At 48.6% G+C, this 27822-nt stretch overlaps 2 protein-coding genes across 3 annotated transcripts in view; both read right to left on the reverse strand.

Moving 5' to 3' along the window:
* The window catches only part of LOC116822922 (uncharacterized), an 18852-nt gene extending 11957 nt beyond the window's left edge, over positions 1 to 6895 (reverse strand). The window contains exon 1 of the mRNA XM_032777119.2: positions 6704 to 6895. Coding sequence (XP_032633010.1) covers positions 6704 to 6895 — 192 coding nt within the window. The remainder of the gene's footprint in view (positions 1 to 6703) is intronic.
* A 2677-nt stretch (positions 6896 to 9572) lies between these two features.
* SNX12 (sorting nexin 12) overlaps positions 9573 to 27822 on the reverse strand; it is a 26356-nt gene continuing 8106 nt past the window's right edge. For both annotated transcript variants that reach the window (XM_075068919.1, XM_075068920.1), the window contains exons 2-4: positions 12955 to 13050; positions 12525 to 12649; positions 9573 to 11846 (exon numbers count right to left, since the gene is read on the reverse strand). In XM_075068919.1, coding sequence (XP_074925020.1) covers positions 11744 to 11846; positions 12525 to 12649; positions 12955 to 13050 — 324 coding nt within the window. In that variant the 3' untranslated portion in view covers positions 9573 to 11743. The remainder of the gene's footprint in view (positions 11847 to 12524; positions 12650 to 12954; positions 13051 to 27822) is intronic.

Here is a 27822-nt window from a genome sequence, read left to right on the forward strand (position 1 = left end):
CCTGGAAATTGGATTTTCGGGTGCCCTGGTGTTTTAGGAGGGCCCTGATTTGGTTTGGGGCCGCCAGTAGGTTAGGCGTCCTAGATAAATGGGATTTGGTGGGCTCTCGGGTTTTACCTGGGGCCCTGGAAAAATGGATTTGAGCCCCCTTGTGTTGGGGCTGGATATGTTGGGTTGGGGGTTCCCGAGAGGGTTAGGGAACACACCTGGGAAATGGCCGTTTGGGGCCTAAGGAGGGGCCCTGGTTTGGTGGCGGCGCCTGGTGTTAGGGGCCCTGGAAATTGGGGTTTGAGGGCCCCCAGGATTAAGGGGCTCCCGCTTTGGAATGGGTTTATTTGCCCTGGTGTTAGGGGTCTGGAAAATCCGTGCGTAGTTTTGGATGGCCAGGGTTTAGAGTCCTCTGGATATGGGGTTTTTTAGGATCAGGTATTTGGGGCACTGAGATTGGATTTTCCAGAGCCCTGGGGTTAGGTTAAGTGAATCGTGGTTTGGTGGGGCCCTGTGTTAGGCGACCCGATAGGGTTGTTTTGGGGGGACCCCTTTTTGTTGGCAACATGGACTAACTTTGGGCTTGGGGTCCAGGGGTTTGGGGCCCCTGGAAATGGGGGGTTTGGGGGCCCCCAGGGTTAAGGGCGTGGATTGGGTTTGTTTTTTGGCTCCTAGGGTTAGAGGGCCCCGGAAAGGGGTTTGGGGCCAATGGTGGTTGGTGTCTCCTGGATTTTTTTGTTTTGGGGGTCCAGGGTTTTTGGGCCCTGGAATATAGGGGATTTGTTGGCCCCTGGAGGTGTAGGCCCCTGGAAAGGGGTTTGGGGCCCCCTGGTGTTAGGGCCCCACCTGGAAATGGGGGTTTGGGCGTAGTTTAGGGCCCCTGGAAAATGGTTTTGGCCAGGGGTTAGCCCTGTTGTGTAGATTGGGTGCCCGGGGTTTAATTGGATCCGAAATTTTAGTTGGTCCTGTGCTGTGATTATCGCCGCTCCCTGAGATGGGGCTCTTCTGAGGGGATCTTATTATCGGTGAGGGGCCCTGGAAATTAGGTTTTGGGCCCCCCTTGGTTAGGGCCCATGGATATTGGTCCGGGGCCCCAGGGGTTTGGGAACCTGGATATGCGGATTTGGCCCTGGGTTAAGTTGTCCCTGAATGGGGTCGTTTGTGGGGCCGCAGGGTTTGGTTGCTTTGTTATATGGGGATGTTTGTGGCCTCCTGGGGCTTTCGGCCCCCTTGGTTTAACGCGTCCCTAGAAATTGGGGGTTTTGGCCCCCTAGGGTTAGGGCCTTTGGAATGGGGTTTTTTGGGCCCCCAGGTTTTAGGGACCCTTGGAATGGAGCTCTTTGGGGCCCCTGGAAATACGGAGTTTTTGGGTCCCTGGTGTTTAGGGGGGCCCTGGTAATTGGGAATTGGGCCCCACGGGTTAAAGGCCCCTGGAAATTGGTTTTGGGGCCCCTGGAAAATGGGGTAAATTGGGCCCCCTGGTGTTAGGGTCCCTCTGGAAATTGGTTTTTGGGGACCGGGAAAATGGGGTCTTTGGGCCACCTGGTGTTAGGGCCCCCCTGGAAATTGGTTTTTGGGCCAGGGTTAGGGCGCCCTGGGTAACTATGTGTAAGCGGTCCGATGAGCTTGTACCTGACTTCCTGGTGGTGAAGATGGGAAGGGTGAAAGAATGTCTTGGAATGCGAATCTCAAAATATTTGCATAGGCCACGCCACCCACTCCCAGACTGCCCAAACTGTGGAACTTCTTTGTGACATAAATGCTCACCTCAGTTTGGGTGGTACGGCTAGACAAGGGACATTGGGTTCCCAAAACCCAGGAATTGAGAGGGGGCCCTGGGTAGGTAATTTGTTGCGGTGGTGTTAAATTCTTTTGTGGAACCAGAAAAACCATCATTTTCTCCTCCTCTCCCCTGTGGAGATGTCCAGAATTGAATTTCTTTCCTTAAGAATCCTGTGTACACAGGTTACTGAGCTGAACTCACTTTGGGCTAATGGTGCACTAGCACTGGGGCTCCCCTACTAAGAGCTGAAATCACAAAAGAGCTGAAATCACAAAAGAGCTGAAATCACTGAGCTGAGAGCACTGAGTACTGTGCTAACTAGTGGGGGAGCCTGAAGCTATACTGTGGAACAGAGCAGCTGGCGGAGTGGACGGCTGGAGCGGATCACGGGACAGCTGATGGACCGGCTGGCAGAGCGGAGTAGCTGTGGGACAGGTGGAGCGGCCCACAGAGCGAGCGGAGCTGAGCAGTTTGCAGGGACAACTGGAGCAGCTCACGGGACAGCTGGTGGAGCAGAGCAGCTGGTGGAGCGGAGCAGTTTGTGAGGATGGCTGGAGGAGCAGAGTGCAGTGGCTGGTAAAGCAGAGCAGTTCATGGAGAAGACGGAAGCAGAACCCACGGAGAGACAGGGCAGTTGGCCTCGGACCACGTAAGGTGCCCCTTTCTACCCAGGCTGGGGGGAGGGACCTCTGCAGATAGACTCTTGAACTTTGGGGCTGCACTGACCCAGGACAGAGAATTTTGGATTATGGGACTTTTGGGACTGTGGGTGATTTGGGGGTTGCTGGACTCAAGAGCCCAGGGAAAAAGGCACGCTCCAATTTCCTGGGGTGGGTTTTTGCGCGCGGTTTGGTCAAGGAACTCTAGTTGAGGTGTTTTCCCAATTTAGTGCTTGTTGTTTATCTCATGTAATTAAACTTTTTCTGCTTGCAAGAGGGGAAACATTGCCTCTTTGAGGCACCTAGGGGTGTGTGTAAGATTTTCCCAGGTCACTGGGTGGGGGCTCGAGCTGGTTTGGCATTGTGTTATTGAAACAGAACCCCTGGATACTGAACCCAGCCCTTGTTGCTGCCAATTCAGAGGGGCAGAAGGGTTACACCTGTATAAGAAAAAGACCCAAAATCAGGATATCTGGTCGCCCTGGGGCAGGGAGTCAGTGTTTTCTTTACAAACAGGCGAGGTGACAAAGATAAGAAAGAGCTGGTGATTAAACTAATGCTCTGAAAGTCTAGCAATTGTCAGAGAAAAACACACTTCTCACTCTCAGGTTGGGGGCAGCAAGTCCGATACTTTATAATCTCTAGCAATGCCTCTAAAACAGGAATCGGGGGCTGGGGAGGGAGTTGTTTTACAGCGAATGCAAGGGACTCAGAAAAAATACAGCCAAGCCTTTTGAGCCAACGTTACATTCAGAAAAGTGGGAGATTTGGGGGTGAAGGTGAAAAGAAGGGGCAAAACCCAGGGAAGGGATAGCAGTGGTACAGAGAAGTTCCCACTCTACTTCTGGTACTTATGTGGCCTCATCAAGGTAGTATCTGAGCAGCAGGTCCCACCCCTCCACCGCCTAACAGCTGTTTGGTGGTGCTTTGGACTTCCTCGGAGAGAGGGGGAGGAGCAGGGAGGTGGCACATTCGGGCAGGAGTGGAGACTTGGGGGAAGAGAGCGGAAGGTGGCAGAGCTGGGGTGGGAAAAGGCAGGGTGGGGACTTTGGATGGAGTGCGGGGAGAGTGTTGAGCACTCACTGGGCAGAGGGGAAGTCGGCATCTATGCCGTAAGGCACTGGCCTGAGCTCAGACAGGAAGTCGGGTGGGGAGGGGAGTAGGTCCCTTAGGGCTAGCTCCCTCTCCGCTGGACCAGCCTCTTTCTCTCTGCTACGTGCTGCAAAATAGAGGCATCTGATGGGAGCAAAATGAAGGCAGCCAGTTCTCTGAGATTCCAGCAAATGGTCCCAGGAGGATGGAGGTCATGTCTGACAGTATGAAAAGCAGCACAGAGGTCAGGAAGGCTGGAGAATGAGTGTCAGGTGAGAGGAGATCACTTAACTCCCAAGGGGTGGCAGGTTCTGCCCCAGGCTGGGTTGTAGAGCAATGGCTGCTGTGCAATTTTACATTTTAATTGAAGACCATTTTGTTGTAATTTTAATTCTGAGTTCGAGAAAAGGAAGGAACCAGAAAGCATCATAAGTATCAAATGTGTTTATGCCTCAAATTCTTAAGAGTTTCAGCTGTATCCAGGCCAATTCCAGAACAAAGAAAAGAAACTGCATCCACAGAGTTCATAAAGTCGATGATTATTGTCATTGTGTGTATTGTTCACTGGGCACCATCTGTGTGCTCAGCACTGTTCAGAATATGCCAGACAATACAGTCCCTGAGAGCCAGTGTGTATAAGATGTGTAGCCCTGGATAAGATGGCTCAGATATTTAAGTATGAAGTGTGTACTTATAAAGCACATGTTAATATCTATGAGTGGCGGCAATAGAAATTTTACTGGATTAAGGACTGGAAGATTTGACCCTTCAACGTTCTTTTAAGAGGAAGAGCTGCCCAGAACTCCTGTGCCTGTTTATTTTCCTTTTGTGCCTGCAGTTGCCCTGATATACCTCATTTTTTTTCTCAACTTTAAATGTGGAATTTTCTTGGTGTTTGCTTTTAAATATTCTCCTGCGAGAACTGCAACTAAATCACTGTAGTGCTATGTTTAACAGTCTTCTGGAAAGTAACTAGCTTTTAAATAGAAGTGAAAGGAGTGTTACCAACTCTCATGCTTTTATCATGACTCAAGATGATTACTGTTTTTCTTAAAGCCCCAGCTCCTGGAATCAGGTGGATCTAGGATGATTTCAGCCTTTATTCTTAAAGAAAAATGAAGTTTCTAGCACTCATGGCTGTGGAGAAAGCTTCAGAATGTGACCCCAGTGCATCCTAAAGGCTCAAAAAGCAGGACACCAAATCTATTATTTTTACATAATCTCATGAGTTTAAAGCCAATGTCATGATTTTTGGTGAGCCTGATTCATGATTTTTGAACATTTGGGATTGGCAATACTGTGAAAGTGACTTGAAAGTATTGCTTTCACTCCTGTGTAAGGTCAGTTTCTAGTTTATTTGTAGTGAGGTAACACCTTTACAACCCCAGGCAAGTGCAGTATAAACTCATGGGGCCTTGCCCTAGTAGGATGTTTCCAAAGCTAAATGATCTATTACAGGCTTGGTAAACTGCAAAAAAGTGATAGAACGTCATCTAGATTTCTCTAACAGTATTTCAGTTGCTGTATTCAAGATTTAGTAAGAATATATATTAAAATTTTAAATCTAACATGTATTCCTTAAGTGACTTGACACAAGATGTGAGAACATTCGTATTTGAGCTGAGTGGGTCTAACATTTATTTATTTCTCTTTTCTAATATAGGAATTAGATACAGTGCCCTAATCAGCTAATTTCTAAGTTATCCGCAAAAAAAACTCTATAGAGTTTTCAGGTGCCTAAGTTGCCCCTGGAATGTCAGTTAAAGTTCCGTCCCCGCTGCCAAAATCTGAAATGGCAATTCTACCTGCCAGGCCTGGCCATGCATGGGTAGCTGGTGTCCGAGGCGCTCAGGGGGCCAGAGCAGCGTGTGCAGGGCCCATGTGCACCCATCTGTAGCAGGGAGCTGAGCAAACCTGACCAAAGTCACAGTGCCCCACAGGGTGGGTGCGGCAGGGACTGAGGCAGAGATTCCGGTCAAAAGCATCTGCTGCTTTTCCTTGCCTAGCCTGAGATGAGGACCCGGTTTGGAGTATTTAAATGGCACTTGATATGTTCAGAGCTCACATTCCCTTGACTTCCATTGCAGCTGTGAGTGCTTAGCCTATTGAAATCACCTGCCCTCATCTAAAGGCCCCTCCCCCAGCCTTAAGGGAGGAGCCACTGGACCCAGGACTCAACTAAAAATGTGGGACAATTAAGGAATAATAGGGCCAGGAGTGGAGGTCACAGGTTCAAAACCAGGGGGACACAGAGCAGAGATCCCTGGACAGCACCCACTGCTCCTCCAAGCTGTCTAGGGAGCCAATGGAAGCCACCCAGAGAAACTCACCTGGGGGCATTTGAGATGAGACCAGGGAGGAACAAAGAGAGGCCCCCCAGTCACAGAGCACCCCTTTGTCCAGCAACCTCCTCATGGTATTGTAGATGGGTACTTTGGCCAGTGCCAGGAGGTGGTTGACGAGGGGGTACGGACATAGTGTGCATATATGAAAATGAGTGGGGAAAAGTGCAGCCAGAACCTCAACAGGAGGTTCTGGAGGAGCCAGAATAGGGGCTGCAACCTGGCACATTCTAGATAAGCATCACCATGGTTTCCCTCACGCTGCAAAATGGACAGGTATTGAGGATGGGGGTAAGCCACCCCAGGTACAGGCCCGTGCTGATGAAGAGATCTCACGGAAGACCCTGCGGAGGGAGGTAAGAAAGCTGCTGGTTATATCAGAGCCCTGGGAGGTGGTGGAGGAAGGCGTCTGCCAATGTGCTCCATACTAAACTACCTGCACCACAAAAGTCTCTGCAGGGCCTGGTGGTGAAAGACATGGTAAACCAGGCCCTGTCCTACGTCGTGTAGGGGAAGACTCAGAACCCCTACAGATAACCAGTGCCGTTGTGACCAAAAACACTCCAGAACTAACCTCTGGAGCTGGGCCAGGATCCCCGGGTCTCAGGGTGTTGAGCTTGTGCCAGAGCATGGACAGGACTAGTTGGTTCAGCCCTCCCTAACAGGGAGAGGCACTGGAGGAATCCTGTCCATGTCTGTAGCCGCTCACCCACCCTGGCCTCCAAATGCTGCCAGTTCTCCAGCAGAGAAGGATGCATGGCAGAAAGATAGGCGTCGAGATAGAGCAGCGGACACACACTCCACTGAATGGCTTGAAGCGTGGGTGGTAGGGAGCTCACCTTCCACCTGTCCCTGACCACCAGGCCAGAGCTCTTGACCCAGATGACCTGGGTGGAGGAGGCCGCCGAATAGAGGGCCTGGCAGGCCTCCACCCGCATCAGGGCACCTGGGTCCTGGACCACGAGGAGCACGTCGTCGGCATATGCAGACAGGACCAGCTGCAACTCTGGCTCAGGGAGCCCCAACCCCATCAGACTCCAGCAGAGGAGACAGAGGAAGGGCTTGATCACCAAAATATACAGCTGGCCCAACAGCGGACACCCCTGACGCACCTCGCACCCAAAGCTGACTGGCTTGGTCAGGGTCCAGTTGAACTTGACCACTCTGTAGAAGCATAGAGCACCTGGAGAGAACCCACAAACTGGGGTCTGAAGCTGAACTCCTGCAGAATGCCCAGGAGTTACTGGTGGTCCATCCTGTTGAATGCCTTCTGGTCCAGGGACAGGAGGGTGAACAACAGACTAGAGTAGCTTTTGTAAAATCCAGGAATATTTTGGTAAAAACAAAGGGCTTTACACACTCATAACAAGTCTCAGGGTAGCCGTGTTAGTCTTTAAGGTGCCACCGGACTCCTTGCTGTTTTTGCGGATACAGACTAACAGATTTATTTGGGCATAAGCTTTCGTGGGTAAAAAACCCACTTCTTCAGAGGCATGGAGTGAAAGTTACAGATGCAGGCATTATATAATGACACATGAAGTGAAGGGAGTAACTCACAAGTGAAGAACCAGTGTTGTCAGGGCCAATTCAATCAGGGTGGATGTAGTCCACTTCCAATTATAGATGAGGTGGTGTCAATTCCAGGAGAGGGAAAGCTGCTTCTGTAATCAGCCAGCTTTGCCTCCCTGGAATTGACACCTCATCTATTATTGGGAATGGACTACATCCACCCTGATCGAATTGGTCCTCCACTTGTGAGTTACTCCCTTCGCTTCGTGTGTCATTATATAATGCCAGCATCTTTAACTTTCACTCCATGCCTCTGACGAAATGGTTTTTTTACCCACAAAAGCTTATGCCCAAATGTTAGTCTTTAAGGTGCTACCAGACTCCTGATAACTTGGTCAAATTTGGGTAGTTCTTCCACGTGACCAGCACAAAGCACATCCCTCACACCACGACACCCCTTCTGCCAAATTTCAAGACTATCCTACAAAACACAGAGGCACTAGCACTTCATAGATAAATGGTTAGGTTTAAAAAAAAAAGTGGGCAAAACAACGTATTTCCCCCATCTCATTCTCAGAAATGGTTGAATCATTTTTGCTGAAGCTTTCTAAAGAAATTTGCCCTGAGGCAGACACCTAGCATAGAAAATTCCAGGTTGAATGGAAAAGTTGGGCAAAGCTGTAACTGAAAATGGTCTTCAGTTTTGGGCAATCTTAACTACCAGTTCAATCACTGTCCTTTTGTTTGTCTCAGGCTATTGACAGGTGCTTTTAGATGAAAAGGAGACCAAGGAAGCTGACTTTTAAAGCTGTTGTAATTTAGTTTATTAAGAGATTAGAGTTTCACCATTTATGCTCACCTGTGCTAGAAAACTAGCTATTCCTCCCCACCTATCCTCCACCTTTTCCCTGCAAGAGCATTGTGTGTCCTTTCCTTCCCTCAGACAGGACAAAATGTTTGCTAGGCTTCCTCAGTGTGTACTTCCACCTGAGCCATTACAGCCAAGGGGAATCACAATGCCACCCTGCTAGTGAAAGGTCCTAGTTGGGTCAAAGCTAGTATATACACCCTTTTCTAAACTCCCACTCATGTTTCCAATGTTGGTAAGTCCTCAGGGGTCTACTCTTACTCATGGGGTAATCAAATGTACCCTCTCAAGTGTAAGGTTAGATTAGAAGAGAAAATTTTAAAATGCAACTGGTTTATCCCCATTTATGCTTTACTTTTTGCTTTTCTTCTCATCTTTGAAAATTAAAATCCTTGCAAGTAGATTCACCTTCAGTTGCAGTGATGACACAGGGATTTCTAAACCGCTGTTCCATTGTTCAGTTATGGAAGCATTTTTATTCTCTGATTCCTACACAAAATAGGACATGTCTGAATTGATCATATCCTTACAAACTTACAGTTGGAACAAGTCACAATGTGCCAACTCAGCTTTCATGTAAAGAAAAATTGAGGGTTCTAGTCCTCACGATTGCAGAGGAAACCTTGAATATATGAGCCAACGGCACCCTAAAATCAAAAAGGAAAGAACCTTATGAGTCAAGCCTAAAAAAAAAAGCCATGATTTTTGAACATTTGGGTCTAGCACTAGGAAGAACCAGTCACTTGTCTGCCTGCAAAGGCCAGAATATATCCAATTCGCAGAAGCACCACATTTCTGGATATGCTTATTGAGAAATGGTCATCCTGCCAGAAGGCTGAGGCAGAACTATAGGAACCTAGGTTCCTTCTTTGTGATCTAGTAAGTACAGCTATGTCTGCCTCAGCCTGCATGCAACCTAGACAAGCCATTGACCAATACAAGCACAATCAACACCGTCAGTATCAAACTGATTAGTAAATAGGATGACTCAGATTAATACAAGAGCTTTTCACCTTGAAAGACTTGTGCTCAATTCATTGTTATGGACAAAAGATTCATGTGATGACTTCTAGTTTCCAACCAATTCCTTAGCAGCAACTGCAAAATGTACTGTCCAGTTCAGCATAACAGCTGATCTTCACCCAGCTGAAGTACAGTGGTGCTGCTGGAGCTTGTGACTAAGGTGCACTGGCTAGACCACTGGGGGACCTACACCCACCCGGCTGCCAGGACTACGATTGCAGCTCCACCTACTGCTATGAGTTTCCATTTTCACAAGTATCACGTAAAAGAAGCCCTCATTTTTTCAAGGGTCACAACATGCAGACATATTGGCTTCACAGTGGTTTAATATATGAACAGAACTTGGACATTCCATTATCAGACAGCAGAATGAAGACAGTTTGTGAATTAAAGCCCCACATCAAGATATATACACAGCAGAAACAGCCTTCAATCACTCAGCACTTCTGCATGAAGGGTTTTTAAAAAGTGACTAATATAGATCAAAAAGGCAGCAGATTGCTTCAAACAACAAAAAGTTAGCAAGGCAGGACAATATATGCCACTTCAATCCAAAAAGCAGAGTAACTGGCCAGTGCAGAGTGCTTCTTTGCAGAGTTCGGAGAGGAAAGGAGCAGACCTAGCGACGCCACAATTGCCTTCTGGAACCCTCGCCTTGTTTGTATTACAAGGCAAAGATCCACCTTTCAAGCTGGCTTTGAATCCAGTGCCAGGATTATATTTCATGCACATTTTACATCAGCCACTCCTCAATTTGTGTCACTCCCAGGGGCAACTCTCTCTGGGCTGCTTCAGTGATTTACTGTTCATTTGGGTTTTTCCAGCTTTACCCATTCCACCCCGAGACACTGAAGTTCCTCACTGGAAAAATCCACAAACAAGAAGAACAGTGGATGGCCTGGTGTGTAAGTTTGGCAGGAATCTTTGTGGATACAGTGGGGGGCCTAGTCATCCCATGTCTTTGTGAAGACAGAAAGAGGTCAGGTCACTGCACAGAAACAACTCATAAGTTAGGAGCTGCCTCCCTCTAGAACCAAGACACTCACTGCTTCTTGACATAGCACACTCTCCCCAGAGTTTACCTCTTCTGCTAAGTTCTTAGTGACACTACAAAGCAAATGGTGATCTTGGGCCTGACTTATGGGGAACCCCTAAGCAAAATGCTCAACTTCATCTTTTACAGTTATTCCAAGGGAAAGTGTATTTGTGGTGCATCAGCAGTTCACAGCCCATTGCACCCTCTCACCAAAGGAAAGTGTTTTTAAAGAGTAGCTACTTGAGTAGTTCCCATGTCTTTTCTCCCCTATACAAAAGCATACCTGGCCTGCAAAGCCACCATGGGGGACAAGGGAGGAGTAAAAAGGAAGGGCTGAGGATGGCGGATACTTGTGCTGCCATTCTAAAGGCATACTTCCAGTGCAGATTCCTGATCACAAATCTGCCTCCAGACGTAGGTGACTGGAACACTTCTGCATGGGAACTAAATAGCAGCCACTCAGCACTATGCAGTCTGGGAGTGAAAGTGCCCTACTCCTCCCCTCCCATTCTCTCTTCTCAGTGAGGACAGGACCCTTCCCTCCAGGTACAGGGATGGGAGCCAAGTCTTTGGAGAGACAAGGCCAGTGCAACTCTATTGACATCCTCTGCAGCATGCCAGTTAAGAGCAAGCTGTGGTATTTTCTGAACTCATCAGCTGTCCCTGCTCTGCTGCCTGGGCAGCCCAGGCCCAACTCCACCCACCTTCACACCACCACCAGGCTGCACTCTCAGAGCACCTAGAGAACTCACCAACAGCGCAAACATCCCCAAAGCTGCCAGCAGCATGTTAAAGAGGAGAGGGATAAACACTGCTATGCTGAGCAGGCCTGTAATGCAGGAGATCTGGAGCAGGGTCAGAGTGGAATCTTGGTCTCAGCACCTGCAGACAGCACAGGATGAAGGTTTCATGCAGGATGGAAGGAGATTTATCATGGGGATAAGGAAGGGACTGGACATCCTACCTGGCACCTGCTTGCTCAGTTTTTAGTTAAACCCTACTAACATCCTAAAACTTGCTGCAGTCACTGCCCTATATGACAATCACTGTTCTGCTCTGGTGTTCTTTACAATGCTTGAGGCTGCATGGACAGGGGGGTGAAGGACAAGGCTGGAAGGACATCTTATGCTCCTTTTCACAGGGAAGGGGTAGCCCAGTCACATTGTAATAACGCCCTGAAACAGTTCATGCCCCACCCTCACACTTACTCCTGCCACCGGGTGCACAACAGCAGATTCATGGCTTAAATCTTCACACCCTTTGAGAGATATCGAAGCTCATCTGAATGCAACACTGCTGCCAGATACAAAAAAGAAAAATACTGGACAAACGGGAAGGTTCAGAGAGGAAAAGCTGGTTCGGGAAAGAAGATTTAGTGTAAAAATAAATGTCATTTCTGCAGGAGGGTTGGTGGAATGGAGGAAGACAGAGCATCAGGATCTCCTACTGGCGGACTTTCCCTGGGACATAATTCCTGTCTATAGTTTCCTCTTGCAGGAACATGTGTAAGCAGCGCTCGTTCTGTGCCAGCGGGTGTCCAGCGATTCTGCAGGGGAACAGGGAGAAGCAGATGTTAGCACACACGCATCAGCTGGAGCCCCATCTTAAGAATAAAGGCAAACACCTGGGCCTCAGAGCCATGCAGAGTGATGGGCCAATTCTACTCTCATTCGGGGCGGGGAAGAGAGACACTGCAGCACATACACAGATTCTATACACATGGACAAATGCACCTGATCAGCTCTGCTAAGGACAGAGGGGCAGGTGCATAACTCCTCTCCCCCTCCCAGACAATCAGCTCTAGGAGGACAGAATTGCTCGTGACAACAGCAGTGATGGTCAGCTCTGCAGCCTCACGATACCAGACTGGCACAAGAGCAAGATGGCAGGCCCAGGATTTTACACGCTTCAGTGCCACACTGAAGTGCGGAAAAGTATCTAAACAATCGCTCTCTCAGGACAACAGTGCTGCAGAGGCATTGCACTGAGCCCCGACAGGAGAAGGGAACGCTGTGTTGCACATCAGTTTACAAAGGACTTCCTTCAGAGCTTGACTATCCAGTCAGAATGATGGTGGCTGAAGTGCGAGACTCCAGGTGGGTGGGTGGCGGCAATGGAACAAGACTCCAGAACTGACATTGCGACTGCCCTCATCCCCATCCCTGTTCCTAGGGCAATTAACCAGCATATGAAGTACAGGGCAAGCCCAGGACATGAAGCTTACTTGTTAATAAATTGTTCTAGTCCCTGCCTCCTCTCCTCAATGAAAGACTCCTCGAAGATCCCCTCATCTCCTCGAAATGGAAGCTGTCGTTTCAAGGCTTTTCCAGGCAGTGGTGGCACTACAATCTAAAAACACACCAGCGTGAGCTAGTAGAGTAGGAGGAATGGACAGGTCCCTCACGTGGTCACTCTTTCACAGTGATCCCCTCCGGCCCACAGGCTGTGCTCCTACACCGTTCACTAGCTTGCTGGGAGAGTAAGGCTGTCAGTTCTCGAAGCTCCTCTCATTTCCTGGGATGGCCACCCACAGCAGCCTCTCCTGCAGACCTGCACAGACTGTTCTCACAGCCCAAGGTGGTTAAAACTGGGCTGTACAGGAGCAGGATTGGCACAACAGTAACAGGAATAGGTCTGTGTGCAGAGGCCCTCACCTTACTGTCTCGCTCCAGCTCACTCTTCAGCCATTCAAAGTCACTGTATCGCCTCCTCACACAAGACTCTTTCAGTTTGAAGATAGGGAGGTTTGTCTGCAAGGAAGGAGAGGTTGTTAATTTGCAGATTGCTGTAGAAGCCAGGCTGACTTTACTGCTTCCTACTGAAGTCTGCAGAGCTGCATTCAGAGGCCTGAAACCTCTAGACACTATAGGCATTAGAGGTCAGTAAAGAGTGCATATAATGCTGCAATACAGGAAAGCATTTGCAAGCCTCCCTGTGGTTTTTCAGAAAGAAGCAGGCATTTTCCAGACTCTTCTGGGCACAGAAGTGTGAACTGTTCACCCAGGTGTCCTTCACACTCCATGAGTTACGCTTTCAGATGCATGGTCTCCATTTTGGGGGCACTGATAGTGCCTATGCTTCCATTTCACATGTGCTGTTTGCAACATCAAGAAGAATCTAGGCCTCAGCCCTCTCAGATGTTCACCCTTATGAATTCCAAACAGCATTACAGAGGGAGATGCACTGCAACAGATCTCAACCCCAGACCTTAAAATCTTTTTGGATAGACTGAAAAAGGTTAATTCCTGACTACATCTAAGCAACAGGCTGAAGAGACTGGAATCACAGAATGTCAGGGTTGGAAGGGACCTCAGGAGGTCATCTAGTCCAACCCCCTGCTCAGAGTAGGACCAATCCCCAAACAGATTTTTGCCCCAGATCCCTAAATGGCCCCCTCAAGGATTGAACTCACAACCCTGGGTTTAGCAGACCAATGCTCAAACCACTAAGCTATCCCTCCCTCTGCTTTAAGGTCTCCAAACAACAGTAGCAACCCTCCTGTCATAAACAGATAGCTAAGGGTTAATGTCTCTTTCACCTGTAAAGGGTTAACAAACAACACCTGACCAGAGGACCAATCAGGAAACAAGATACTTTCAAATCTCAAAAACACCGAGAGGAGGGTTGGGTATGGTTGTTGCTGCTTGCTCGGGTTGTAGGGTTATAATTGTCGGTGTGCCCCCTGGGATCTGAGAGAGACAGACGATCATAAGGCTTGCTCTAAGTTTCTAGTTCAAATAGTAAGGAGTAAAAACAGCGCGGTTTAGGTTTTTAATTGTTTTACTCGTGATTTGGCAATTGTGGATCTGGACTGGTAACGTTTTATTATGTGTGTGATTGGGACATGTTTGATTTGTATTGGTACTAGGAGAGTTTCTTCCTTTGTGCTGTGAGCTATAGGCCCTGTCATGTAGTCTACATCTGTGAATAGAGAGATACTCTTTGTCTTTTTCCTTGTCTTTTTATGTAAAAAGGTTTCTTTTTGAGGGAACTGATTGATTTTTCTTGGTTTGCGCCTTGTTAAGTCGCAAGTCCCGGCGTAGTAAAACGTTGACCAGGACTGGAGGGGGGAGAGGTAGAAGTCTCGTCTCGTGTTTCCTGATTGGTTCGCGCTTTGTGGGGGAGGGAAGGGACATTGGCTTGTCTGGTATTGGTGATCTAAAGAGTTGGGATCAGTAGTACGATCTAAGGATAGGCCAGGGGAGGGAAAGTCTTGGAGGGGAATGTTTTTTATTACCTTGTGTTAGAACCCAGGGATTGGGTTCTTGGGTCCGGGAAGGTGTGGGGAGATTCAGCAGTGCCCCAACAGACGACGTATATTTTTTGGCGTGGTGGCTAGTGCATTAGATCTTAAGCTGGTAATTATGCTAAGGAATTCCTCGGCAGGGTACCCAGATTTTGGGACGCTAAGTTAGATTGATCTGATACTTATCCCTATTCAACCACCTGGCTCTTCAATAAAGGACTGTAACTCTTCTCCCCCCTCACTAGGCCACTCTAGATTCCCCTCCCTGGGTTCCCTGCAAGATCATCTGTGCTTCAAACACCTCGAAACCCAAGCACAGAGAAATCAGGTTTCCCCCGCCCTTTCTCTTCTCCCAGATTCTTCCTGCCTGGGAAACCCTAGGAGGAGAGCCAGATTAGCTCATGAATCTAAACAAAGGGATTCTCTCATCTTCCCTCCTTCCCAAGGAGAGAGGAAGAAACACTAGAAGCCAGGTTTTCCACCCACATTCCCTGGTGAGTCAACTAAGGAAAATCAACAGTCTCTCGAAAAGGCAACACATTTTAATAAAGAAGAACGATAATTGTTTCTGTAATCAAGGTGAAATATTTAGGGTCTCTATTAGCTTATAAAAATGGATAAGCAGCCTTATCCAAAAAAATACAATTTAGAACATTCAGCAAACTACACATCTTGCCCAAATACGAGAAAACAACGCTCCAAGCCTATAAATTAGTCTTGTACTGTCTGTACCAATTGCGGAAACAGCAAAGATTAGAGAGCGCTGGAGACAGTGTGATCACCTCAGGGGTCCTAGGGAGCACACAGACACAGACAAAGAACCGGCACACCAATAGCTTCTGCTTTGAGTTAGGCGTCTACTTTACTTCAGTAATCAATTTTGTACACCTCCCTTCAAGTTTGTATAAGGTTACATTAGAAGAGAAAATTTTAAAATGCCACTGTTTATCCCCATTTATGCTTTACTTTGCTTTTTCTTTCTCTTGAAATTAATCTGCAAGTTAATTGCACCTTCAGTTGCCAGTGATGACACAGGGATTTTAAACCCGCTGTTCCACTTCAGTTATGTAGCATTTTCATTCTCTGATCCTACCCAAATAGAATGTCTGAATTGTCTATCCTTAAACCTTACAGTTGAACAATCACAACTGTGCCAACTCGTTTCAGTAAAGAAAATTGAGGTCTGTCTCACGATATGCAGAGGAAACCCCCCCATGATATATGAGCCAACGCACCTAAAATCAAAAGGAAGAACCTTATGAGTCAAGCCTAAAAAAACCATGATTTTTGAACATTTGGTCTAGCACTAGGAAACCGTCCTTGTCTGCCCTGCAAGGCCAGAATATATCCAATTCGCAGAGCACCACATTTCTGGATATGCTATTAGAAATGTCATCCTGCCAGAAGACTGAGGCAGAACTATGGAACTATTCTATCTTTGTGATCTTAGTAGTTACACATGTCTGCTCAGCCTGCACTCAACCTAGACACAGCATTGACCCAATACAAGCACAATACACACCGTAGTAATCAACTGAAGTAAATAGGATGACTCAGATTAATACAAGAGCTTTTACTGGCAAAGACTTGTGCTCAATTCATTGTGATGGACAAAATCATGTGAAGGCGTTCTAGTTTCCAAACCATTCCTTAGCGAACTGCAATAATGTACTGTCAGTTCAGCTAACAGCTGTTTCACCAGCTGAAGTACCAGTGGTGCTGCATGAGGTTATCTAGGGTGCCTGGCTAGACCACTGGGGACTACACCCACCCAGGTGCCGGACTACCGATTGCCGCTTCCACCCTCCTGCTATGAGTTTCCATTTCACAAGTATCACGTAAAGAACCCTCATGTTTTCAAGGTCCAACATGCAAGACACATTGGCTCCAGTGTTTAATATATGAACAGAACTTGGACTTCATTCTCAGCAGCAGAATGAACAGTTTGTGAATTAAAGCCACTCAAGATATACACCGCAGAAACAGCTTCCAATACTCAAGCACTTCTGATGCAAGGGTTTTTTAAAAGTGACTAAGATAGATCAAAAGGCAGCAGATTGCTTTCACACAAACATAAAAATGTTCGCAAGGGGACTACGATGCCCCTTCATCCAAAAAGCAGAGTAACCTGGCCAGTGCGAGTGCTTCCTTTGCCGAGTTCGGAATCAGAAAGAGCAGAACCTAGCGACGCCACAATTGGCCTTCTGCAACCTCGCCTTGTGTTTACAAGGCAAGATCCCCCTTTCAAGCTGGCTTGAATCGAGTGCAGATATATATTCATGCACATTTTACATCAGCCACTCCTCTTTGTGTCATCCAGGGGCACTCTCTCTGGCTGCGCAGTTGATTTACTGTTATTTGGGTTTTTTCACATTTTACCCATTCACCGAGACACTGAAGTTCCTCACTGGAAAAACTCCACAAACAAGAAAGAACAGTGGATGGCCTGTGTGTAAGTTTGCGGAATCTTTTGGGATACAAGTGGGGGCCTAGTCATCCATGTCTTTGTGAGACGAAAGAGAGGTCAGGTCACGACAGAACAAACTCAAGTTAGGAGCTGCCTCCCTCTAGACCAAGACACTCACTGTTCTTGACATAGCCACACTTCCCGAGTTTACCTCTTCTGCTAAGTTCTTAGTACACTACAAGCAAATGTATCTGGGCTGATTATGCGGGAACCCCTAAGCAAAATGCTCACTTCACTTTACAGTTATTCCAAGGGAAAGTGTATTTGTGGTGCTCCGCAGTTCCCAGCCACTTGCACCTCTCCCAAAGTAAAGTGTTTTTAAATTAGACTACTTGAGTAGTAGTTCCATGTCTTTTCTTCCCTATTACAAAAGATACCTGGCGCAAAGCCCAGTGGGACAGGAGGGAGTAAAAAGGACAGGGCTGGGATTTGGCGAGAATAGCTTGTGCTGCCATTCTAAGGCATACTTCCCGTGCAATGCCTGATCACAATTCTGCCTTCACAGACGTAGGGACTGGAACCATTTCTTTTTGCATGGGAAACTAAATAGCCAGCCAACTCGGCCCTATGCAGTCTGGGGTGAAAGTTGCCCTATCCTCCCCTTCCTATTCGCTCTTCTCGTGAGGACAGGACCTTCCTCCGGTACAGGGATGGAGCTAGTGCTTTGGAGAACACAGGCCAGTGCAACTCTATATGACATCCTTGCAGCATCAGTTAAGAGCAAGCTGTGGTATTTTCTAACTCATCAGCTGTCCTGCTCTGCTGCCTGGGCCGCCCCGGCCAACTCCACCCACCTTCACCCACCACAGGCTGCACTCTCAGAGCACCTAGAACTCACACAGCGCAACATCCCCAAAGGCTGACGCAGCATGCTTCAAGAGGAGAGGCATAAAGCATGCTTGCTGGCGGCCTGTAACTGCAGGAAGTCTGGAGCAGGTCAGAGTGGAATCTTGTGTCTCAGCACCTGCCGACAGCACGGATGAAAGTTTCCTGCAGGATGGTAAGGAGACTTTATCATGGGATACAGGAAGGACTGGACATCCTACCTGCCCTGCTTTGCTCAGTTTTTGTGTCTTAAACCCTAACTCACATCCTAAACTTGCTGCAGTTCCGTGCCCTATATGAACAATCATGTTCTTCTCTGTGTTCTGTACATGCTTGAGGCTGCATGACAGGGGGTGAAGGACAAGGCTGGAAAGACATCTTATGCTCCTATTTCACAGGGAAGGGTAGCCCAGTCACATGGTAATAACGCCCTGAAACAGTTCATGCCCCACCCTCACACTTACTCCTGCCGGGTCGCACAAAGCAAATTCTGAGCTTAAATCTTCCCCTTTGAGAGAGTATCGAAGCTCATTGGAATGCAACACTGCTGCCAGATACAAAAAGAACATACTGGACAACGGAAGTTCGAGATTGAACAGCTGTTCGGAAAAGGAGATTTCAGTGTAAACATAATTCATTTCTGCAGGAGGGTTGGGAATGGAGGAAGGACAAGTCAGCGATCTGCCTACTGGCGGACTTTCCGCTGGACATAGATTCCTGATCTATAGGTTTCCTCTTGCAGGAAATGTGGTAAGCAGCGCTCTTCTGTGCCAGCGGGTGTCCAGCGCTTTGCGCAGCGGAAGGGAGAAGCAGATTTGTTGCACACACGGCATCAGCTGGAGCCCATCTTAAGAATAAAGCAAACACCTGAGCCTCAGCGCCATGCGGTGATGGGCAATTCGTCTCTCATTCTGGGCGGGAAGGCACGCAGATAACGTTCTATCACAGACAAATGCACCTGATCAGCTCATGCAAGGACAGAGGAGTGCTAAAAGAACGGGACTTGTTTTCCTCTCCCGCCTCCCGAGACATCAGCTCTAGGTTGGCGGCAGAGATTGTGCTGACACAGGCGAGTGGCGGTCGAGGTCTGCAAGAGCTCACGGGGTGACGCGGCGTGGCAGCGGGCGAGGGGATGGCAGCGCAGATTTTACCACGCTTCAGTGCCACACTGACGTGGGCGGCAAAGTATCGCTAACAATGCGCTCTCTCAGGGACAAGTGCGTGCAGAGCATTGCAGCTGAGCCCCGACAGAGAAGGAACGCTGTGTTGCACGTTCGTTTACAAAGGCTTCCTCCAGGAGCTTACTTCCAGTCAGAATGATGGTGGCGTGAGCTGGCGAGACTCCAGGTGGGTGAGGTGGCGGCATGGGAAGCAAGACTCCAGAAGGCTGACATTGGCGAGGCTTGCGCGCTCTCCGTCTCCTGTCGCTAGGGCAATGTAACAGCATAGAGAGGTACAGGCAAGCCCAGGACGATGAAGACTTAGCTTGGTTGAGATAAATTGTTCTAGGTCCCTGCTCCTCTCCTCGAATGAAAGACTCCTCGAATCCGTCGATCCCTCGAAGATGGAAGCGTGTCGTTTCGAGGCTTTCCAGGCCAGTGGTGGCACGTACAATCTAAAAACACACCAGCGTGGGCTAGTTTGAGTAGGAGTAAGGACAGGTCCTCGACGGGATCCTGCTTTCACAGTGTCCCCTCCGCCACCGGTTGGCCTCCTGACCACGTTCACTCAGCTGCTGGAAGGTAAGGCCGTGGTCCAGTTCTCGAACTCTCTCATTTCCGTTGGATGAGCCACCCCGAGGCGCTCTCTGCGACCATCCACAGACTGTTCTCACCGCCCAAGGTGGTGTAAAACTGGGCTTACGGGAGCGTAATTGGGTGCACAAACCCCGTAACAGGAATAGGTCTGTGTGCAGAGCCCCTCCGTACGTGTCTCGCGTCACAGGCGTCGAGATGCTTCAGCCTTCAAAGTCACTGTATCGCTCCTCACAGCAGTCTTTCAGTTTGAGAGTAGGGAGGGTTGTCTGCAAGAAGAGGTTGTTAATTGGTGGCAGGATGCGTGTAGCGGGGCCGAGCTGACTTACTCTTCGCTACTGAAGTCTGCAGGCTGCCGTGTCAGAGGCCTGAAGGTCTAGGACGAGCGTGATAGGCATAGAGGTCCAGTGAGAGAGTGCCTGCTAGGTGCTGGGGCCAGAATACAGGAAGCATTTCGGCAAGCTGCCCGTGTGGATTTGGCGAAAGCAGAGCAGGGACAGTTTATCTCAGGATCTTTGCCACAGAAGGTAACTGTTCAGCCCTAGTGTCCTTCACGGACTCATGAGTACGCTTTCAGATGCCAATGGTCGGTCCATTTTGGGCAGCTGTAGTGCCCGATGGTGTGCCGATGGTGACTGTGCTGTTGTGCAACGATCAAGAAGAATCTAGGCCTCAGCCCTCTCAGATGTACACCCTTATGAATTCCAAACAGCATTACAGGAGGGGCTGACAGACTGCAACAGATCTCAAACCCAGACTTAAATCTTTTTGGATGAGACTGAAAAAGTTAATTCCTGACGACAGTCTAAGCAACAGGTGAAGAGACTGGAATAACAAGAATGTCCGTATGGAAGGGGACCTCAGAGGGCTCTAGTCACCGCCGCTGGCTGCAGAGTGGGACCTCCCCGAAGACAGGTTTTGTGCCCCAGATCCCTAATGGCCCGTCACGGATTGAACCTCCAACCGCTGGTTTACAGACCAAGTGCTCAACCACATAAGCGTATCCTCCCGTTGCTTAGGTCTCCAACCTGTAGCACCTCCTGTCGATAAGCAGTGGCTAAGGGTTAGATGCTCTGCCCTGGAGGTTAACAGAGGCGACACCTGACCGAGGAGCCAATCAGGGAAAAGATGACTTTCAAGCCAAAGGAGAAGCTTTGGGTGTGGGTCCTTTTCTGATGTCTGGGTGTGCTGCTCTAGGGCTCTGAGGGTAGATCACATGTCTGCCAGCTTGGGGGTGATGGCGTTCTGGTTCCGAATTTGTAGTAGCAGGTCCCAAGGGACAATGATGGCTTTTCGTGTAGTTGTGTCGATGGTAGTTGGCGGTGGGTGGAGGTGGGTTGGCTGGACTGTTTTAATTGTATTTTGTTTTGATAAGGGCTGTTTATCGCTTGTGTTTATAAGCTAATAGACCTGATAATTTTAGTGCTTGATTACAGAGACAATTGTTATGTTTTTTCTTTCTTTTTATTTAAAAGTGTGCTTTTAACTGTTGATTTGTTTCTAGTTGACTCACCGAGGGATTGTGTGGGTGGGAAACTGCTTCTGTGTTCTGCTCTCTCTGCTCTCTGGGGAAGGAGGGGGGAAGGGGAGGATCCCTTGTTTAGATTCATTAAGCTTGAATTGGGCATCGCTTCCTAAGATGCTGTTCCCCAGGCAGGAAGATCTGGGAGGGGAGAGAGAAAGGGGGCGGGGAACCTGATTTTCTTACACGCCCTGCTGCGTTACTCTGTGTTGGTTTCATGGTGTTTTAGCCACAATGATTCTAGGGACCAGGAAGTAGCGGAAGTCTAGGTAGTGGCACTAGTGAGGGAAGAGTTGACTTTCCTTGTATAAATCAGGGTGGATGTAATAAGTATGAATTCCCATTGAACGCTTGAGCGTCAAAAGTCTGGTACTGGCATGTTCCTACTAGCAGTAATTACCAGCTAGACATCTGATAGCCTGCCACACCGATTAGTGTTTTGGAGCACTCTGATCTCCCAACCTCCCTGGGGACCCCAAGAACCCAAAGATCCCTTGGGTTCTAAACAAGGAGAATAAACCATTCCTCCTCAAACTCTCCCTGTGCATATCGCTTAGAGACTATGAATCCAAAAACTCTTTAATCACAATAAGAGCATGTCCCTCCTCCCCCACAAAGAGGCGAAACATTCAAGTGGAAAACAGAGAGAGATTCTACCTCTCCCCTCCAGTCCTGGTGGATTTTATCCAGGGATCTCGCGAAATAAAAGGAAAACAAGAAAAAATCAATCAGAGGTTTCTTCTAAAAAGAAATCTTTTATAAAGAAAGAAAATAACGAGTTCTCTCTCTAACTTTCAAATTAAATATACGGGTCCATAAGCTCACAGCCAAAGGAAGAAACCCTTCCTCGATACCAATACAAAATCAAACTAGTATCCATGCAACAACACATATAAAGTTAACCAGCCAATCCACATGAGATAGAGTAAAACCAATGAAACCCTAAACCGCCTAGTTATTTAGCTTACTATTTGAACAGAACTTGAGAGGCCTGTAGTGATGTCTGGTCTCTCTCAGATCCAGGGGCACACCGACATAACCTACAACCGAGAGCACCAAGGACCCCACCTCACAACCCAAGGAGCCACAGACCCCTATTCTTCCACCTCACCAGCTCCGTAACCACTCGACCCAGGACCAGTACAGCTGGAATGCATTTATAAATATAATAGTTACCTGACGTATTCAAATCACTGCCAAAGAACCCCCTCTGAGTGGACGATCATCTCATTTACTCCCCTCCCTATGCCGCAAATCTTTTAGCGCTGCAGCTAATTGTAGCACATCTAGCCAATGAGCTCATTTATCTCTTCCGCATCGTCCTGCTTAGCCTTGACGTACATAATCCCGCTTCCTAATGCTCCCCCCCCCCCAAAGCCCTACAGAATTTTATTTGGCCGGGGGGAGGGATAGGGACCAGAGTAAAAAAAAGAAACAGCGATGCCTCTTGGATGGTTGCTTTTTAGTGACCCAGCGCTAACCTCGTTAAACCTACTTGTGCATTTTAAACAGCTTCTTACTAGCTCTGATCCAGCTTTTAGGCAAGTCCATCTGTATGGTGCAGCAGGGCCTAGAACTGAGAGAAATCAAGTAGTTTTTTACTGTTCTCTAGCAGCCACCTCTGGCTGACTGAAGAACCAACGACGTATTTTGTGGCAGTGGGGAGTATCAAATCATCCTCAGTGACAGATCTCATGTGGGATGAGAGGACAATAAAATTAACTAATGGACAGTACTGTATCTTAAGGGGCAGGGCTTATGTATCTTCCATGGTTTGGAACGCAGCTACCCCACAGAGCCAGCCACAATTACTATCCACAGAGAGAGCGACTATCTCAGTCTAACTATTACTCCTAGGCACCAGCGCAATGCATGGCACCTTACAAGGACACCTGCCCCAAAGGCTCACGCCTAAGACAAGACGCCCAGTTCAACGGATGTTGATGTACACATAGATGACTCAGCAATACTGATATATGCAGCTGTTACTGCGACCTCCTGGGTTGCATACTATGTATTGATAAGCAATATCCATGTTTGGACATAGAGTTTAGTCTGATTAAAACTGGTAGGTATTAGATTGGCAACCAAAAACACCAAGAAACCATTCAGCACCCAGATTACCTAGGAAGGCTGTTAACTAGCAGCTAACCAAAACCAACCAAAAGAGTCCCCTCCCCTACAGTACAGTTCTCTTCTCCGGTACTCCAGTTGGAAGCCACAAACAAGCACCTGTCTGCGTTCTGAGCAGTGCACCAAGAGGCAAGTGGTTTACTCTACTTACATAAAGAGGCATCAGCACTAATGGAAGGGCCACAACGTGGCGCACTTGGAATCATTGGTGCCAGCATGAATCCCCTAGGGACTGAGGGAGTAGCAGAAAATCCACTGCTTTGATCTTAAGCAGCGACCTGATGTTTGACCACCACAATTCTTGTTAACTCTACAGAAATGAGATGCACCGTTCGTGGAATTGTCGTAGTGAGGAGACAGAAGTGTTTCCTCTGCAGATCAGCGACATGTTGGGATTACCACCTTCTCTGCAGCACTGGAAAGGCTTGCTGGTGTAGATATGGTAACTGTATCCCTCTCAGAGATTTGTAATCCTAGGGCCCGGTCAAACCCTTCTGAGATCGGACTGGGTTTCTATAAGGTTGCGACTTCTGAGGCAAGGATGTGGTGAGATCCTTATACTCATCACTACCTCAAGTCGAAATACAGCCATGGTAAACAAGATGATAAAGCCTGTTCCCTGGATGTTCTCTGACCTTGAGTCCTTTTCATAGTGACATGCAGCCAGAGTGCTGAGAGACAGAGTCCTGCAACAACAAACAGAGTGAAATGGCCAAGGTCTCTGTGGGTTTATTCTACACTGCTGCTGGGTGCAAGCATGCTGCCCAGGTAGACAGGACTCAGTGCTAGCAGGGGCTTGAGAACACGTTGTAAGAAAAGTGGTGGGACAATGCGGGTTCCGAATCCAACGACCACCTCCGAGCCAGGGGGTCAGGTAGGCTTGAGAGCCTGACAGTTCTGCTGCTGGAATGTCCCACATGCGCTATTTTTAGCATGCCAGCTTAGCTGACAGGTATGGCCTGGTTACCCAGCCGCACTTCCGATGCGACACCCTGATCTGTGGGTCTGTGAAGTACGGGAATTCACCGACCGTATTATTCAAGAGCCTCAACTCACTAGAGCTTCGAAGGGACTTTTTTAAAAAGAAGCAGAAACCCTTGTCGGTCGCCAACTCCAAACGCATTCCGTTACGTCATGCAGCTGTAACAATGAGAGGCTACCCTCCCCCCCCCCGCACCCCATGGTCACCCCAAAGGCTGCTGAAGAGGTCAAGCCCTTTGGGGGATCCTTGAGTATGAACCCCTGGACCCCAACTGATAGTACAAAACTCCACGGCCTCAGCCTGTGCACAAAACTGCCTTTCTCATATAAAAGCCAGCCGACTTAGGGTGGTAGCAAGCAGGGCACTGCCTGGAGGCCCCATCCACAGCCGCTCCCCAAGTTAACGTTGCTCAGCCTTTGGCCTCCGCCTCAGTAGTGGACTAGGCCCTGGCTGGGGCGTTTGCTTTTCGCCGTGGCCTGTGAGTCTTAAATGCTGGCCCTTGCTTCGAGGGCCACCTGAACTCTGCTCCCAGCCCCCACCACCACTGGTTTATATACAGCAGCACCCTTTCCAGTGTTGTTCAGCAATCCCCAGAGACATACAGAGCTGGTTAGCCCTTACCCCACAGGGCACATGTGATCGTGTCACCTTGCCTGCAGCCTTATGCCGAGAGCGAGCGCCAGCGCGCCGGGCCGTGCCCCCCCACATGTGGGGTTCCCACCAGGATGGCCGGAGCCCGTGCGCCTGCTAGGTTCCGACAATGGCTGGGGCGGATGGGTGGGCGCTTATCTGGATATGATGGCTGCAGGCAGAGTTGCGATCACATGTGTCCTCGCTCGCGAGGTCCGCGCCCTCTGTATGTCTCTGGGGATTGCTGAGCACACTGGAGTGCGTGCGGTATTATAACCAGTGGTGGAGGCTGCGGAGCCAGGATTGTCAGGTGGGCCCCTCGAAGCTAGGGCCGAGCGATGGTGGATATTGACTGTCGCGAGGGCCCAGGGGGAAGCCAAGCGCCGCGGCCCGCAGGGCACCTTGAGGTATCCAATACCTGAGGCCTGCGGCCAGAGGCCGCTGAGCAACGGTAACTTTGCAGGGAGCGCTGTGGTCATGTAGCGCCCAGGCAGTTGCCTGCTCCTGCTACCCTAACGTACGGCCCTGCGCTTATTTCATATGCAGAAGGCAGTTGCTTGTGGCACAGGATGGGCCGTATGCGAGTTTTATATATCTGTTGGGTCAGGGGGTTCATCCCATTGATCCCCAAAGGGTCCGCTTGACCCATCATCTTCAGCAGCCTTTTGCGAGGGTGACAAGGTCAGCCTCTCATTTTCCAGCTGCAGAACTTACCAAAACGGAATGCTGCTTTGGAGTTGTGACTACACAGGGTTTCTGCTTCTTTTTTAAATTATAGTCCCCTGCCAGAAGCTGCAAATTCTAGTGAGTGAGGCTCTGTGAAATCAATAGCTGGTCTGATGAATTCCCTGTACCTTCACAAGAACCCACAGAAGGGCATAAGTTCTGCCCTGGAGATGCTGGCTGAGGTGACAGGCTCATACACTGTCAAGCTAAGAGCTGCATGCTTTAAAAATAAGCAGTGTGGACATTCCAGCTCAGGCAGCAACTCAGGCTCTCTTCCTACCTGACCCCCTGGCTCGGAGGTGGTCGGTGTGGATTCGGAAACCCGCATTTCCAACCACTAGCTTCTTTTACTTGTTTACTCAAGCCCTGCTAGCCTGAGTCTGTTCATACACTGACGCAGCATGCTTGCTCAGCAGCAAGTGTAGACAGGACCACAGAGACCTTGGCCATTTCCCTCTGTTTTTTGGGTCGGGCATGGACCTCTGTCTCTCAAGCCATCTGGCTGCATGCTTCAACTATGAGAAAAGGACTCAAGGTCAGAGAACATCCAGGGAAACAGGTTTATCATCTTGGTTGACATGGCTGTTCTTCTGACTTGAGTGTAGTGATAGAGGTATAGGATCTCACCACATCCTGCCTCAGAAGTCTAGCAACCCTTATAGAAACCCCATCCGATCTCAGAAGGGTTGACCGAGGCTCCTGGACATTACCAAACTCTTGAGAGGGGATACAGTTACCATATCTAACACGATTCCTTTCCAGTGACTGCAGAGAGGTGGTAAATCCCAAACATTCTGCTGGATCTCAAGAGGAAAACTTCTTTGTCTCCTCGACTACTAATCCCACGAACCTGGTGCAGTCTCATTCTGTATATGTAACAGAATTGTGGTGGTCCAACATCAGGTCCTGCCTTAGCATTCAACAGTCAGTTGAATTTTCTGCACTCCTCAGTTCCCTCTTGTGTATTCTGCTGGCACCAATGAGTCCAAGTGCGAGCCACTTTTGTGGGCCCTCCTTGTGCTGGAATGCCTCTTATCAGTAGAAGTACACTTGCCTCTTGTCATTTGCTCAGAACAAGACAGGTCTTTTGTTGTTTCTCCAACTGGGGTAGAGAGAAAAGAGAACTGTATTTAGGGGAGGGACTTTTGTTGTATCATTGGTTAGCTGCTAGTTAACAGCCTTCCTAGGTAACTGAGGTGTCTGAATGGTTTTTGTGTTTGGTTGCCAATCTAATTAACCTCCCGTTATAGACCAACTCTGTCCTCAACTGATTTGCTTATACAAACAAGTAGTGCAACCAGGGTGAGGTGCGCAGTACAGCCTGCATAATCCGTATTTGCTGAGCACTCCTTGTGTACTCAACATCCTTTGCATGGTCTTGTCTTAGGCTTGTGAGCTCTTTGGGGACAGAGGTTGCTCCTATGTAAGGTGCCATGATTGCGCCTGTGCCAGGGTAATTAGTTAGACTGAAGAAATTAGTCCATTTCTCCTGTGGCGATTAGTATGTTGTGCTTGCGCTCTGTTGTGGTAGAGTGCTTTCCAAACCATGGGAAGATGACAAGCTGCCCCTTAGAGGCTTCAGTCTGTCCTCATTAAGGTTAATTTACTGTCCCTCACATCCAGCCATGACTGAATCTTTCATCTGAGGATTGGGATGTTTGATACCCCACTTCCCACAAACTGATCGTGGTTTCTTCAGTCAGCCAAGGTGGCTACTAGAGAACAGTAAAAAAAACTATCTGGAGTTTTCTGCAGTTCTATGGCCCTGCGGCACCTACGTAATGGACTGCCTAAAAGTATCAGGGCTTTAGTAGAACTTGTGTAAAAGCTAGCCCGCAGTTAGGTTTAACATGGTTGTGTATCTGAGTCCACTAAAAGCAACCATCCAGAGCTTTTTTTACCTCCCCTTCTCCCCCACCCTTCCCATAAGTATTCTGTAATTTCTATGGGGTGGGGGGTGTCAGCATTAGGAAGGTGGGAGTTTAGATCGGCTATGCAGCTTTGGGAAAATCCTCACAGCTCTGGCTAGATCCAAAGCTACATAGCTAGACATGCAAAAGCCTTTTCCTGGCAATGGGGAGGTGGTTGTAATGACTTGCAACTCAGTTGGGGTTCTTTGGGCAGTTGGCTTTTATATTCCAGTTATCTATATTTAAGCTCTTCCAGCTGACTGGTCACTGGGTCGAGGTGGTGTTAACTGGGAGGACTGGTGATGTGGGAAGAATAGGGGCGTCTGT

This window comes from Chelonoidis abingdonii, chromosome 8 (assembly GCF_003597395.2).
Source record: "Chelonoidis abingdonii isolate Lonesome George chromosome 8, CheloAbing_2.0, whole genome shotgun sequence".
Lineage (NCBI taxonomy): Eukaryota > Metazoa > Chordata > Testudines > Testudinidae > Chelonoidis > Chelonoidis abingdonii.